At 32.8% G+C, this 13,232-nt stretch overlaps 3 protein-coding genes across 3 annotated transcripts; 1 reads left to right on the forward strand and 2 right to left on the reverse strand.

Annotated features, from left to right (window-relative positions):
* Positions 1–1,247: 1,247 nt before the first annotated feature.
* Positions 1,248–2,901, reverse strand: LOC143535994 (uncharacterized). The gene is made up of 5 exons (XM_077030089.1): positions 2,721–2,901; positions 2,441–2,485; positions 2,242–2,299; positions 1,623–1,747; positions 1,248–1,547 (listed from the first exon to the last, which is right to left on the reverse strand). Exons 2-5 carry the CDS (start codon positions 2,480–2,482, stop codon positions 1,248–1,250), a joined length of 525 nt encoding a protein of 174 aa, XP_076886204.1. The 5' UTR covers positions 2,483–2,485; positions 2,721–2,901.
* Positions 2,902–3,807: 906 nt separating this feature from the next.
* Positions 3,808–6,594, reverse strand: LOC143535995 (uncharacterized). The gene is made up of 5 exons (XM_077030090.1): positions 6,372–6,594; positions 4,993–5,192; positions 4,751–4,891; positions 4,011–4,091; positions 3,808–3,945 (listed from the first exon to the last, which is right to left on the reverse strand). Exons 1-5 carry the CDS (start codon positions 6,592–6,594, stop codon positions 3,808–3,810), a joined length of 783 nt encoding a protein of 260 aa, XP_076886205.1.
* A 2,602-nt stretch (positions 6,595–9,196) lies between these two features.
* LOC143535996 (uncharacterized) lies at positions 9,197–12,060 on the forward strand. Its single transcript, XM_077030091.1, has 6 exons — positions 9,197–9,469; positions 9,631–9,681; positions 10,383–10,436; positions 10,828–10,977; positions 11,068–11,141; positions 11,673–12,060. Exons 1-6 carry the CDS (start codon positions 9,197–9,199, stop codon positions 11,977–11,979), a joined length of 909 nt encoding a protein of 302 aa, XP_076886206.1. The 3' UTR covers positions 11,980–12,060.
* The last annotated feature ends 1,172 nt before the right edge of the window (positions 12,061–13,232 follow it).

Consider the following 13,232-nt stretch of genomic DNA (forward strand, 5'->3'; position numbering starts at 1 on the left):
GCCGGCTTCTCACCTTATTGAAATTTTGAACTTTTTCAATCTAATCCTTGTGTGTTTTGTTTTATATGACCTTGTAAATCATCAATACTAACTTATGGTTTTGTAACACTTTTAAGTAATGTTTCCAAATAAAGCAGTAGAAGGCGATCAAGTGCTCGAGACGACCTACAGACTCGTATTACCAAGTCGAAATTCTATCAATTAATCTGAGAAGGACATCAAAGTTGAAATGACAACTTTCGCCTTTTACATTGACAATTTAATGTTTTGTAAATGTATCATGTCGTCAATAAGTTGTTGAAACTCATATTATTTTGTAAATGTTCAAAGAAATTTCCAAGGGACCTACTCTTCCGCAACATTACAAGAATACCCCCTCTACTTACAAACATGAACCTAATTAGTACTTATTCTATAATTACCATTTTACATGTCACGGTGACTTCTCCATCTCTCCTCCACGTAAGCTAAAAAACAACGTGAAACAAGGACATTGTGGAAACTCTTATGCTGAAAATGTTTATGATACACATAAAATGTTGAAAAGAGGCGATACGGGGTGTTTAGGGAACAAGGATCGGTCAAAGAGGGAGTCGGTTAAAGCAACCTTGAACAATCAAAGGCATTCATGTGACCCTTTGTTTTTTACTAATATACTAAGTTAGAAACTCGTGTATTACATGTTTTGAGTAAAGAAAATATAAAATAATTTAGTAATGAAAGTTCTAAGTATCATAAAATGAGATAAAATATGATAAAAATTGCATATAAGTTACGGAGTATTAAATTTAAGGGGTGAAATAAGAGAAACGGGACAAAGTATATTGGACTCACAAAATTGTGACACGTAACGCAAAATGATAGATTCTAGAATGATCGTTTCATGTTACCCTGATATTTGATCCAGTCCAATGGGCCTCAGAAATAGGAGATTGTGGATCCACAATATTTATAAATTTTCTTTATAACTATGTTATAGGCCTAAATGCCTAATAACTCAAGTCTAAAAATTAAAATGCACATAACAGTGAATTTATACTAAGTTAAAAACTTATTAATTTTAGTTCATTATTATCAGTCTAGAACTATATCTATAACAATAAAACACACTAAAATGCTTCCATACCTTTACCATAACTTTATGTGCTCATTTCCATCGTTCATTAACCATCAAAACACAACATATCCTAATCATTTTTTCACTACTCATCTGCCTTTGATTTTTGCAAATGAAATCTTGTTAGTGACTAGTGACTACAAATACTGTTGATATCAGATATTACATTCACATGACCTCCTTCACTCTCTTGCACAACCTTAATAAATTGGCATATGTAAACATGAACCAAACATCTCTTGTGTGACACATTCTTCACATCGGTTTCTTCACCTTCATTTAGCGGTACAATTTCCATTGACGGCGGTTCCACTTCAGTAGCCTTATTCAAGCAAGTGTCAGTAATCGTTTGAGCCAATGCAAATAAGGCTTGGGCTGCTTCCTCTTCGTCCTTTGTTACTAAACATTTTTTAGAGCCTTTATATCCGTCCTGCATAATGTCGCAAAATGTAAAACGTGAGTTTACTGTGACCTTTTTAGCAGGTAAATTTTTACGGTTACTAACCGCAGCTGTTTTGTGCTTCTTTTTGCAATCTTTTAATCGCCAATCAGATCCGTCCGTCTCTTTTCTTGAATCTGGTGTTGCGGGTGCACCAGTTTTTTGTGATCCGTGATGTTGTTTTTCCAATGCTGTACATGTAATATAAATCGATTAATAATAATAGTTCATAAAAGCTACAAAAATACAATGAATATTGAATATCAAACTACATAAAGGATATAACTTGTTGAAAATTTCATAAAATTAGGACAATAGAATCTAGCTTCTAAATGTTGCATATGGTTGTCCTGGGCCCATTTAACAGGCCCATAACTTGCCATTCAAGCCTAGGCTGCAGCCTGCAAGGCACTACCTTCTTTGTTGTTTCCAATTTCTAAATAATATCTTCAGCCCACACATACAATTTACATTTATTTATTTATTTATTTATTCATGATTCAGCCTGTACTTGAATAACTCTATAACAAATTAAATACATGTTATAGTTTTTATAGTAAATAAAAGTAAATTAATAATCTTTACCACTTACATTAATCAAATAAGTCAAAAACTCAAAAAGTACAAAACTTTTTATGCTTTGAAGATCAAGAAATAACATAAAACATGAAGATAGACCGAATACCCGATCGTAGCTTCCGCGGTGTAGATGCAAATTTAACAGTATCGGAAAGCTTAGAAAACTGCCAAAACGAAAAAAATAAAAGAATTTAATTCTTGATACAGTTTTAACTAAAGACTAAAACACAAGATGAACCCGTTTTGACCCGAACCCATTCTGGGTAGAATGCGTTGACCAATTACCCGCCCCGCCCGTTTTGTACCTTTTTGGGAGCTGAATACTGACAAGATCCACCTTTCTGCATTTTCTGAAACTGTAATAACAGAATTCAGCAATTTACACTTAATAATAATAACAATAATCAAAATCATTCAAAAATGCAAGAAACTAATTAATAATAAAATTCAAGATTTCATCTTTATAGCTAATTCACACACAGTGATAACTAGATCTCACATTCAATACACAAAATTCAACACCCAGAACCAGAATTCATACAACAATCAATCGATTTCACTCATTAAAGAGCATTAATTTATGACGTCATACCTGAATTAAATCGTCGATTTCAACAGAAAAAAGTGAAATTGACTGCAAAAAACTGATGGGTTTCTGTTCTGGAATCAAATCAATGCGTTAATGAATTGAAAGATCAAAACTTGATCATTTATTAATATTGTAATGATTAATATCTAACAGACGATGATGAAGAGTAGTGAGAGAAAGAGAATAATAATCAGAAGCTGCTGCAAAACGAATAAAATCATAATATTATTTTTATAACGGCCTCTCACGTGCGTATAACAAAATCTAATCAATTGTAAATAAATGTACAAGTTTCAATGCGTGTGGTACAAGTAGTATGGAATAATATTCTGGGTTTATAAAAAGTGATCTGGAGAAAGTGAATTACGTATACGTACACAAGTACATTTATAAAACTTGTACAATCTATATATAACCACCAATGTAACGAGTCCAATTACATGGCTCATAAACCTACATATAAATATAAGTCTCTTCACAAAATAGCTTATTTTATTATATAATATAATAACATATAATACAATAAAACTGTACATGTAAATAGAAAACCAAATATTCCCAAAAACAGAAAAGCTAGCAAGGACTCAGGGTTTGGTTAAAATCAAATCTTGGATGAATGAAGTCTTGTTTCTTTACAATAATAATGTCATACTACTCCTGAAGGTAGACGAAGAACTAGCCGTCCACCCATAACACTGCGATTAAAATAATATTATTCAACATCGGTGTTACTAAAGTTAGCATAAATAACCAAAATGTCTATTTGACGGGTGAAAATAAACATTTTGTCAATTTGGACAAGGTTTTTCCAAATTGTTCAGCTTATTTCCAGTTGACACAACTACTTAATAACCATCACCCGACAAAAAAATTTTAGGCGTCCTACGAGATTCTTTTTGTCCTCGTTCTTGTCGATTGAAAATCTCATCAGGTGAATTATTTAGTAGGCAGGTCGACTGAATTTTGGTTACACATTTTGAGAAAAAGCTGGTTAAATAGATATTTTGTTTACTTTGACTAGTAAAATGGACATTTTGGTCATTTTCCAATAAACTTAAACATTATTAACAAGGAAAAAATGAATTATAAATCAAACCTTTGAACATAATAGTAACAGAAGTCAGCAAGTATAAATGTTTGCACAACTTCAGAAAGTAGAACAAATGAAGGCCACATTCCATAACCTAAAGCCGTCAACAATCGTCCTCTAGTATCCCAAACCTGTATTAAATGGTTCAATATATAAAGTATTCATAAAATAATCATAAATGTATATAAACATCTACCTGTAGAATCCAATGTGCACAGCTTAAAAATCGCGCGACACCTAACGCGAACACGTAATGTGCTGTGAATGGTTCAACAATCTAACGAGTAATAGATTCAAGTTAGAGGGTAACACATACACGGGTTAATAAAATGGAAAATTCACAAAATGCGCATTTGACTCATACATTAAGAGAATGTCCACGTCTAAAAGATTTCCCTAAATGCCATTACTAACCCGGCAGATCCAGCTATTTTAATATATTTAATTTTAAATTTTTTTCTTTTATTATTTTGAATAAAACGGCCTGTACTAAAAATTTTGGCTAGGTTACACAAAATTTCGTCAACTCACATAAATTTGGATGGGACTCACAAAATATATCGTTAGTCCTCACCAAACATATTAGCGAACCTCACTTAAGTTTTACTCAAAACTTACAAAAATTTGGTCAAATCAAATCACATTAAAATTTGTTCGCGACACACCAAAAATATCGTCGGTCCTCGCCAGATTCAAATATGTAATAACAAATTTTGGTTGGATTTTCAAGAAATTGCTCAGTTCGACCAAATTTTTTAAACATGTCGACAAATTGGTCAGAAATATCTTTGTCTGACATGTGCAAACAGAGCGGGCCCGACGGTATTTAAATGGACATTTAAGGAATTTTAGATTCTGGTGACAGTTCTCTTGATTTTATGGGTTCAAATGAACATTTTGGCGATATCTACTTGACAAGTTTTGGTTAAAACTGACCTTGGTGTTTTGCATGACCCGAAGCTGTGGGAGTACAGAGACCGATTCAAGATAAACACAAAAGGCCCAAATGACTCTATTCACAATGTAATGTTGTGTTGTTGGATGAACCACAAGAGACAATACAGCACAAGGAATAACCTGCAATTCAAATCATATTAATATTAGTTAATGAAACTCATAAATTATGTAAAAAAAGAAGACATTGCAATATTATAATTGTGAAATGAGAAGTAACTTACAACATAAAGAACTGAAACATTGTCTTTTTCGAGCATGTAACTGGAATTTAAATTAAAACGCATCATATAGATGACCCAAACTGTTGCGGTTAATGTAGCTAAGTCTAGTATGGTGTGTACATCATATTCCATAACATAACTGCAGTATAGTCTAGCACCTAAGAATATGGCAGTTAATTCCTGTGATTTTAATGAAAGACCTGCAACAAAAAAAAAATTATATAAAGTTATAAATTGAGAAACTTTAAATAACAACTGATTTAATCCATAAGCTAAATTAGCTTCAAAATTCATATTACTTTTATAAAGGATTTAGAAAATAAGATTTGATTGACATACAAATAATTGAATGGGAAATGGACAAAATGTCCATTTGAATGGTCAAAGATGTCAATTTGACCATCTTGTTCCCAATAGGGTGCAAACGAACCGAGCTGCTCGCGAGCTACTTGAAATCAGCTAGTGAAAAAGCTCAATCGAGCCGAGCTGAGCTTAAACGAGCACGAGCCTAAAAGAAAGCTCGTTTAATAAATGAGCCCGAGCTCGAGCCGGTTCACGAGCCTAAACGAGCTTGTTATTTATATAATTTTATAAATATGTATATTAATATATGCATATATATTTAATAATTGTTAATTGATAAATATAATTTTTTGAAAGAAAATAACAAAATAACATATATTATATTATATATAAAGTTATAATGAAACTAAATATACAAAAATATTTATAAATATATAAAAATTAATCAATAAATATTAAACGAGCCGAACTCTGTATAAGTTAAACGAGCCGAACTAGAGCCTGGTCAAGCTCGGGCTCGGCTCGTTTGCACCCCTAGTTCCCAATGTGTTCACCCCTAAATCTCGTCGAATTGACAACTTTTAATCATTAGTCGATGGATTTTAAACCAACCAGACATGCCACTTGTCCAAAAATCTCGTCGGAAGTCAAAAAAATCTCATTGAAAACAATCGCTTTTGGACGCTGATATAAATCTCGTCAGACGTCTAAAAAACACACCGCACCGACAATTTTTTTATTTTAAAGAAAAGAAACTATCGAACTGGCATTTTTATGATGCGTGACAAAATTTTGTTGGTGGAAAATCTCATCTGTTAATGATTAAAAAGTGTGTGGGTCGACGAGATTGAGGTGGACATTATGGGAAAAAGCATGTCAAATGGACATTTTAGTTATCAATTTCACATGATCTAAATTGTTGATTAATAATTTCAAATCGATTAAAACTCTATACGGATTCATGATCCACGAACGCTTGATCGTGAATTTTTTTATAGATTTCATGATGCATGAAATTAAAATTTAACAAAACAATGAACAAATGATAATAACAATAACAATAACAATGAACGTACCGGCACATGTTTTCTCGGTGGCGAGTTTAAAAATAAGGACAGAAATGCCAAGAGCGTGGACGACCTCAGCAGCGATAAAGAGGTTATCATGATCATAAACGAAGAGACGAATGACAACAAGAGCTGCAAAGGCGGAAACAGAGGCGAGGAAGACCTTGATCTTGGGCGGTTGGCGTCGAAGCCACGCCTGGATTGCCTGCAACGCCTGGACCGGCTGCTTCATTATGTGTTTCTCCACGAATCTATGAAGGGTGGCATAAATGGTTTTGTTTTATCCAAAGCCAATGCCAATGTCAATGCCAAAGACAAAAGGGTTGTTATTTGTTAAGCTTTTGCCATTAGTTTTGTTAACATGTTAACATTGTTAAAAAACTAAAAATGTTTAAAGAGTTTTTGGTTTGTATGATAAAATGACCCTTTATAGCAATTAGTTTTGTTAAGCCAAATATGTTGGAATAAACTAAATATTTTATGGTTGCTATTTTTATTATAATTAATCAACAATAATAAACGTAGCATTGGAGATGGATAACTCAATCAACTTAGCCAAGTACGAGGCGAGTGTTCGATACTTGGCACTCTTTCGAGGCAATTTTCTCCAACTCGGACTCAGTGCTACTCGGTGATTACTCAAATCTAGTCGGTGGTCAATTTGGAGATATAAAAATTAAAAAAATCATTTAATTAGTTCAAATACAATATATATTTATATATATATTTACATGCATAATTTAGGTAAATGGGTATACGTGTTTTGGATAATCTAACCTGATATTATCTAATATGATACTTGTCTCATACCTAAAAAACATATAGAAACTAATTTCACAATCTGTCTGGTCCCATACACGAATACCCGCCTTATTATCCACACCGGATATTTCAAGATCATACTATTGGGCCAGTACTATACGCACAGTCGTACGTACAATGCAAATATCCCAATTTCCCCAAAACCCTCAATTGTTCATCCCTAGTCCCCACACATTACAAACATGGCGTCTGAAAGTGCAAAGTGTTTGGAGATTGAAGACGACGACGATGAGCACAATCGAAAAATCCCTCGGTTCTCTCCTTCAAAATGGCTATGTTTAGTTGTTTACAACTTTATGCTTTATATGATGAATTAGCCTTTTATAGCAATCACTTATATTAACCAAAAAGTGTTGGAACTTGGAAGAAAATAATTGTTTTATGGTTTTAAATTAGTATTAATTTATTAAAAAATTTAGTTAGCTTAGTATTAGAGATGGGGGCGGAAAACCCGAATAGTTGAACCATAATATTGAGAAGCTTAATCAAATATTCGAACTAAGGAACTGATGCTTTTGTTATAGTCTGTTATAACTAATGACTAGTTTTAATGGTTTGGTGCATTGGTTATTGTTATATATGCACTAACAACTTAAATAACTACACAGAACTGTCAATAAAGCTAACGTATATGTTACATTGGAGTCATTGGACGACTGACACATGGAATTGGAAGGTTAGAATGTTACTTGTGGTGGTACCGTGTGCAAAGGGTGAGGTCGGAGGTGATTGTGGTTTTATTGAGGCCGAAGTTGAAGTAGGATGAATTTTATATATACGCGTAAAATAATAGGAGTCGCTATGTAATTATAAATTATATAAAAATAGAAAAATACCACCTTTGCAAAAGTTTAAGTCAAATCAATAATAGGGCATGAAATGATTTGTTGCAGGGGTTTGCTAGACACCCAAGGTTTTTGTTTTTCCAAAACACTAACTTATTAGTGGCGAATAGATGAGGTATTTTAGAAAAATGTGTTTTTTTTTCTTTTGTTGTTTTTTTTATTATTTTATTGTTTTTTTGTTGTTTGCTTTCTTTTTTATCTTTATTTTTATTTCTTGATTTTGTTTGTTTTGCATTTGTATTAGTGGGGTGTAACTAATTATTATTTTAAATATCTTTTAGTTTTCAATCCATCGTTTTATAATTACAACAAAACAACAATTTAAAAATTAAAACGAAACAACATAAACAAAACAAATTGGGTGTTTTTAATTTTTCTAGCGTGTCCCTAGCTGGACCCTTGTATTAAGCTAGGACATGTAGTCGAGATGGTTATTATCTGAGTTACTAAATATACTATTATGTTATAATATGGTATTTCTATAATGAGTTCTTTTTTTCATCGGTTGCTTGGATCTGGCAGGCCACTGACCCAACCGATCATCTTCATTCTCCGAGTATTGAACCGTGGATGACATGACCCAACCGATCATCTTTATAATATGCCCCATCAATCCCTCACCCTTAATAGAGTTATGAGTCCGATCATAATTAGGTTACTTATTCATCAACATATTGTGTTTTATATTCAATCAAGGGCCTAATTTTTCAACTATAATTACATATCTAAATATATTAATACATGAAAAAGCATCACCTTAGACTTATACATCATAAAGATACTAAAATTTGGAAATACAATTATCAAAATAGATTTTAATAAAAACTACAAATAAATATATCAATGCATAAATCTAGTATTTTCAGTACCAGAACCGATTCTAGGTATGGTTAACAAAGTTAAAAACCTGGTCAGATAGCAACTGGTTCTAGGTATAGTTGGACATTTGACCAGGTTTTAACCGAGTTTGCTGGGTTCCAGTTCCAAGTATGATTTTTTTGAAAAACCGAAACCCGGGTCGGGTCTGGGTTTTTAGAATTGGGCCATGACCCACAAATAGCTTTCATTGGGCCCACATCCCAAATCTCACATTCCTCCCCTATTCATCTTTCAAGTCTCCCAATTTCCCAATTCAAAACCCTCAATTGTTCTTCATTCCAAACACAAATGGCGTCTGAAAATGCAAACCGTTTGAAAATCAAAGACGAAGACGATGAAAACGACGAGAAATCGCTCAGTTCACTTCTCCAAAACAAGACCAAGAAGCCCAATGGCTCATTAACCAAATCTTCTTTGTCTTTAAAAGATGCAAAGCTCAAGAAACCAACACCCAAACTCATTAAAAAAGAAGAAGATGATGATGATGACGATTTTACCACTATTAATAAGTTACCCACCAATGCTAAACCTAAAAAAGACCCATCTGCAACTTCTGATTCGGTTTGTTCATAATATACATTTTCTTTTTTTAATATTATTTTTTTTGGGTTTAAAAAAATATATTTTTGTAGTTTATTTTATTTTTTGTGGGTGTTTTTTAAAAAAAATATTTTTTTGTGGAGTTTGATTTTTTTATTTTATTTTTATTTTTTGTGAGGAAGAAAGCAACTGTTTCTAAGGTGAAAAAAGAGGAAGCTGGGAATGATAACATGGTTTGTGATTATTCTTGATTTATTATTATTATTATTATTATTAATTTTACTGTGTATTATAAGTTGTGGACTATGCAGTCAATATCTGTGCTACGGCGGTTATCGGACTTCTAGTAGAATATCTGTCAAAATATCAGTCGTAAGATTATTGGTACCGGTAATATTGGCGATATTTGATTGATATATCAGTGGTTTTTCTGGTATCAGTTTTTTAAGTCTTAACTGTCAATTTTTAGTGTTTAATGTTAGTGTTTTAAAAGTTGTGAAAGGTTAATTTGTTACTGGTAGGAGAGTATATTGAATTGTTATTGTTAATTTAGGGCTGAGCTTGAGCTTGAGCTCGAAATTAAACGAGGCAGCTCAGCTAGGCTCGAGCTCGATTTTGAAGTTAGAGGAGCCTAAGTTCGAGCCAACGAGCCGGGGCGTGACCCGAGCCGAGCTTGGGCCGATTTTTGGCTCGGTTACACAACTGAGCTACATCAACATAGGTTGTTTCAAATCAAGTTTTATTCGAGCTTTTTGAATAGTTTATATATATATAAATTTTGCATGATATTAATATTACTGATATCCCACCACGATAACCAATATCTCAAATATCGGTTCTTGACGGATATCCGATATTTTTCCACATTAACTGCATAGGTTGTGGATAATGGGTTTGTTTTTTTTTTTTAAAATTTTGTATTGTTTTTATGCAGAAGAAGACACCCAATTCAGAGGTCAAGAAAGAAAAAACTTTAAATTCTGATAAGGTTTGTGATATAAAGTTTTGCGCTTTTTAATTTAAGTTATGAATTAAAATATTTGAATTGAAGTGTAAAAGTATTTAGCTTTTGTTAGCGGTTTATTGGTAATTCTGTAACTAGTAGTTCTTCATAATTTATGAAAGCCATAGATGTGGTTCAAAATTATATCTTTAATTGTTAAGGTTTACTTACAATGCACAACAGTTTTAAGACACCAAATGTTTCAGATTATTTGTAGTCAGCTTTCGGTAGTTATGATTGGTTAAATGAGTAATCTTTTGAACCACAATAATCTTATGAGTGGATAAAGCAGTCGTCTTGACTTTGTTTTTGTTTATTGAATGGCTGTAAATGAGTTTTTTTTGGGTAATGCTTATCTTGTGTGTATTGAGTTTAGAAACCACGGGAGAAATCAAGTGAGCAAAATGGGAAGAAGAAAGACGAAAAGAAAAAGGTCGTTAAAAGCGAATATTCGACTATTAAGAAGGAGAAGAAAGAAAGGAAAGTTTATGACTTGCCCGGTCAAAAACGTGACCCTCCGGAAGAGGTATTTTTGAATTGACCTAAGTTTACTTTTTTTAAGGTTTTCCTTGTGGTGGAAACTAATGAAGTTTTTATATATTTTTTAATCTTTCAGAGAGACCCGTTAAGGATATTTTATTCAACTTTATACAAAGAGGAAAGACTAAAGAGCGAGATGGCTGCAATTTGGTAAGAATTAAGTTACTTTACATCTGGGTCAAAGTTGGTCGAAACTCAAAACTAGGGTCTGTAGGAGGTTGATATGTACATAGGCTTGTAAACAATTAACGTACATGAACATGCATGAGTTTAAACGAACACGAATAGTTAAACGAGCTGCTTTTTCTTGTTCGTTTTTTAAATGAACATTTTAAACGTGTTGGGCCTACAAAGCTAGCTAACTAGGCCATAAAGTTTTAAATGAATATATTAAGTTATTAACGAATGAGGTAAATTAATGAACATAAATGAACATAAACGAAAGAACACAAACGAATTAGATGAACGAACTTTCACAAACATAAATGAACAAACAAGACATGTTCTCTTGTTTGTTTGTTTGTTTAACTAAATGTCAAAACTTTTTTGTTTATGTTTGTTTGTTTATTAAGTAAACGTACATAAACAAACTTCCTGCCGAACTGTTCACTAAACGTTCACGTTTTATTTGAAGATTTCTTGATAAAAATCGTTCCTTTTTATTATGACTTGTTTGCACAGGATGATGGAGTCCGGGCTGCTTCCCAAAGACGTGGCTCAAAAAATATTTGACACAAAACGGAAGAAATCTCAACAACAAAAACTTGGTTCACCAACGAAGACGGTTGTTACTGTTAAGAAACAAACTTCAGTTTCAGTCAAGAAAACGATTGTTAAAACAGAAAAGAAGAAACAAAGTGATTCTAAAGCTCCGCCTTCACAATCGAAGAAAAGAAAGATTACGGATGACATTGATGGATCAAGTGATGAAGAATCTGATGATGATTTCGATATTAAGCCAAAGATCAAGAAACAGAAAGCTGCTTGATTTGTGTTTTGGAATTTGGTTAACTCAGAAACCTAGTTGTGTTTGTATTTGTTATCTATCTGGTGAACCTGCTTTCTGATAACTGTGATCAAATCAGTGTCTATGTGACCTGTAAGGGTTAAATTGTTCACTTTTTTATAATCTTTTTTTTGCTTTTTTTTTATTTTGATCTTCTGCATCACACCCGTGATCACCATCACGAACATCACCCGTCTTCCCTTCATAGATGGGGTTCGGGCGGTGTTCCATTTTTTATAAATTGAGGCGAATGAAAGCACGCTTACAAAGAAATCAAGGACCGTCGACATTTTTGCATAAAGATTTTGAACTTTGCACACTTGGTTTTGTAGTTTTCGCACTAAGATTTTTTCAAACTTTGTGAACCAAAATTTGTACTTTCTGCACAAAGGATGCACTTGTTGAGTCGCTAGCGTGTCGATGTGCATCTACTTTCTCTCTACGTGGCCGACATTTTCACTCAAAGATTACATGTTCGTTTTCTCAATTTGAAGTCAATTTTATTTTGTGGGCTTTTACTGATGTTACTTTTATTATTTCGAGAATTTTCCGATTTTCTAGTATATCATAACCCGACCAGACATGATTGATTTGGGTTGGGCGCTTGGTTATATGTCTTCTGGGTTTGTATGGGTAGCGGTTGAACCATGATTGATTCCTTTCTATGTGTATATCTTTTAAAGTAAGCTATCAAAAATATTTTTATGCAAGTTAAAGGTGACACAACTTCATGTTTGTAGGAAACACGATGATATTGTATGATATTGTGGGTTAATTTATAGGTTTTCTTTTAAAAAAATATTTTTTAGGTAAATAAGGTTTGGTCAATGAGCCAACTTTCTTGTTCCCATACCCGTTGTCTAGCTCACGATACCACACACCCCACTCACATAATCGGGTGCACTGTTGGTGGGCGTGAGAGTAACTTGACACCCTCTCTTCACGCTACTCTCCCATTACATATAGCCTCATTTACATGTGATAGTGATTAGTTAATAAAAATAAAAAATCTAGGAGGCGTTAGTATTACATAAGATAAATTTCTCTCTGTTTTTTTTTATTAAAGACGATTTTTTTCTTTTTTCTGAAACCTCCCATACACCAATGAAAGTTTTTTTCATCATATAATTGAAGGAAAAAAATTGTATATTCGTGTAATTAAATTAAACACACTTCCAGCTTTTTAAATTTATTTTTTTCTTTTAGGAAAGCATCTTCATTAATTATTTTGTTCT

The sequence above is a fragment of the Bidens hawaiensis genome, unplaced genomic scaffold (assembly GCF_021521415.1).
Source record: "Bidens hawaiensis isolate Kalapana, Puna unplaced genomic scaffold, B.hawaiensis_p1.1 tig00010731_1, whole genome shotgun sequence".
Lineage (NCBI taxonomy): Eukaryota > Viridiplantae > Streptophyta > Magnoliopsida > Asterales > Asteraceae > Bidens > Bidens hawaiensis.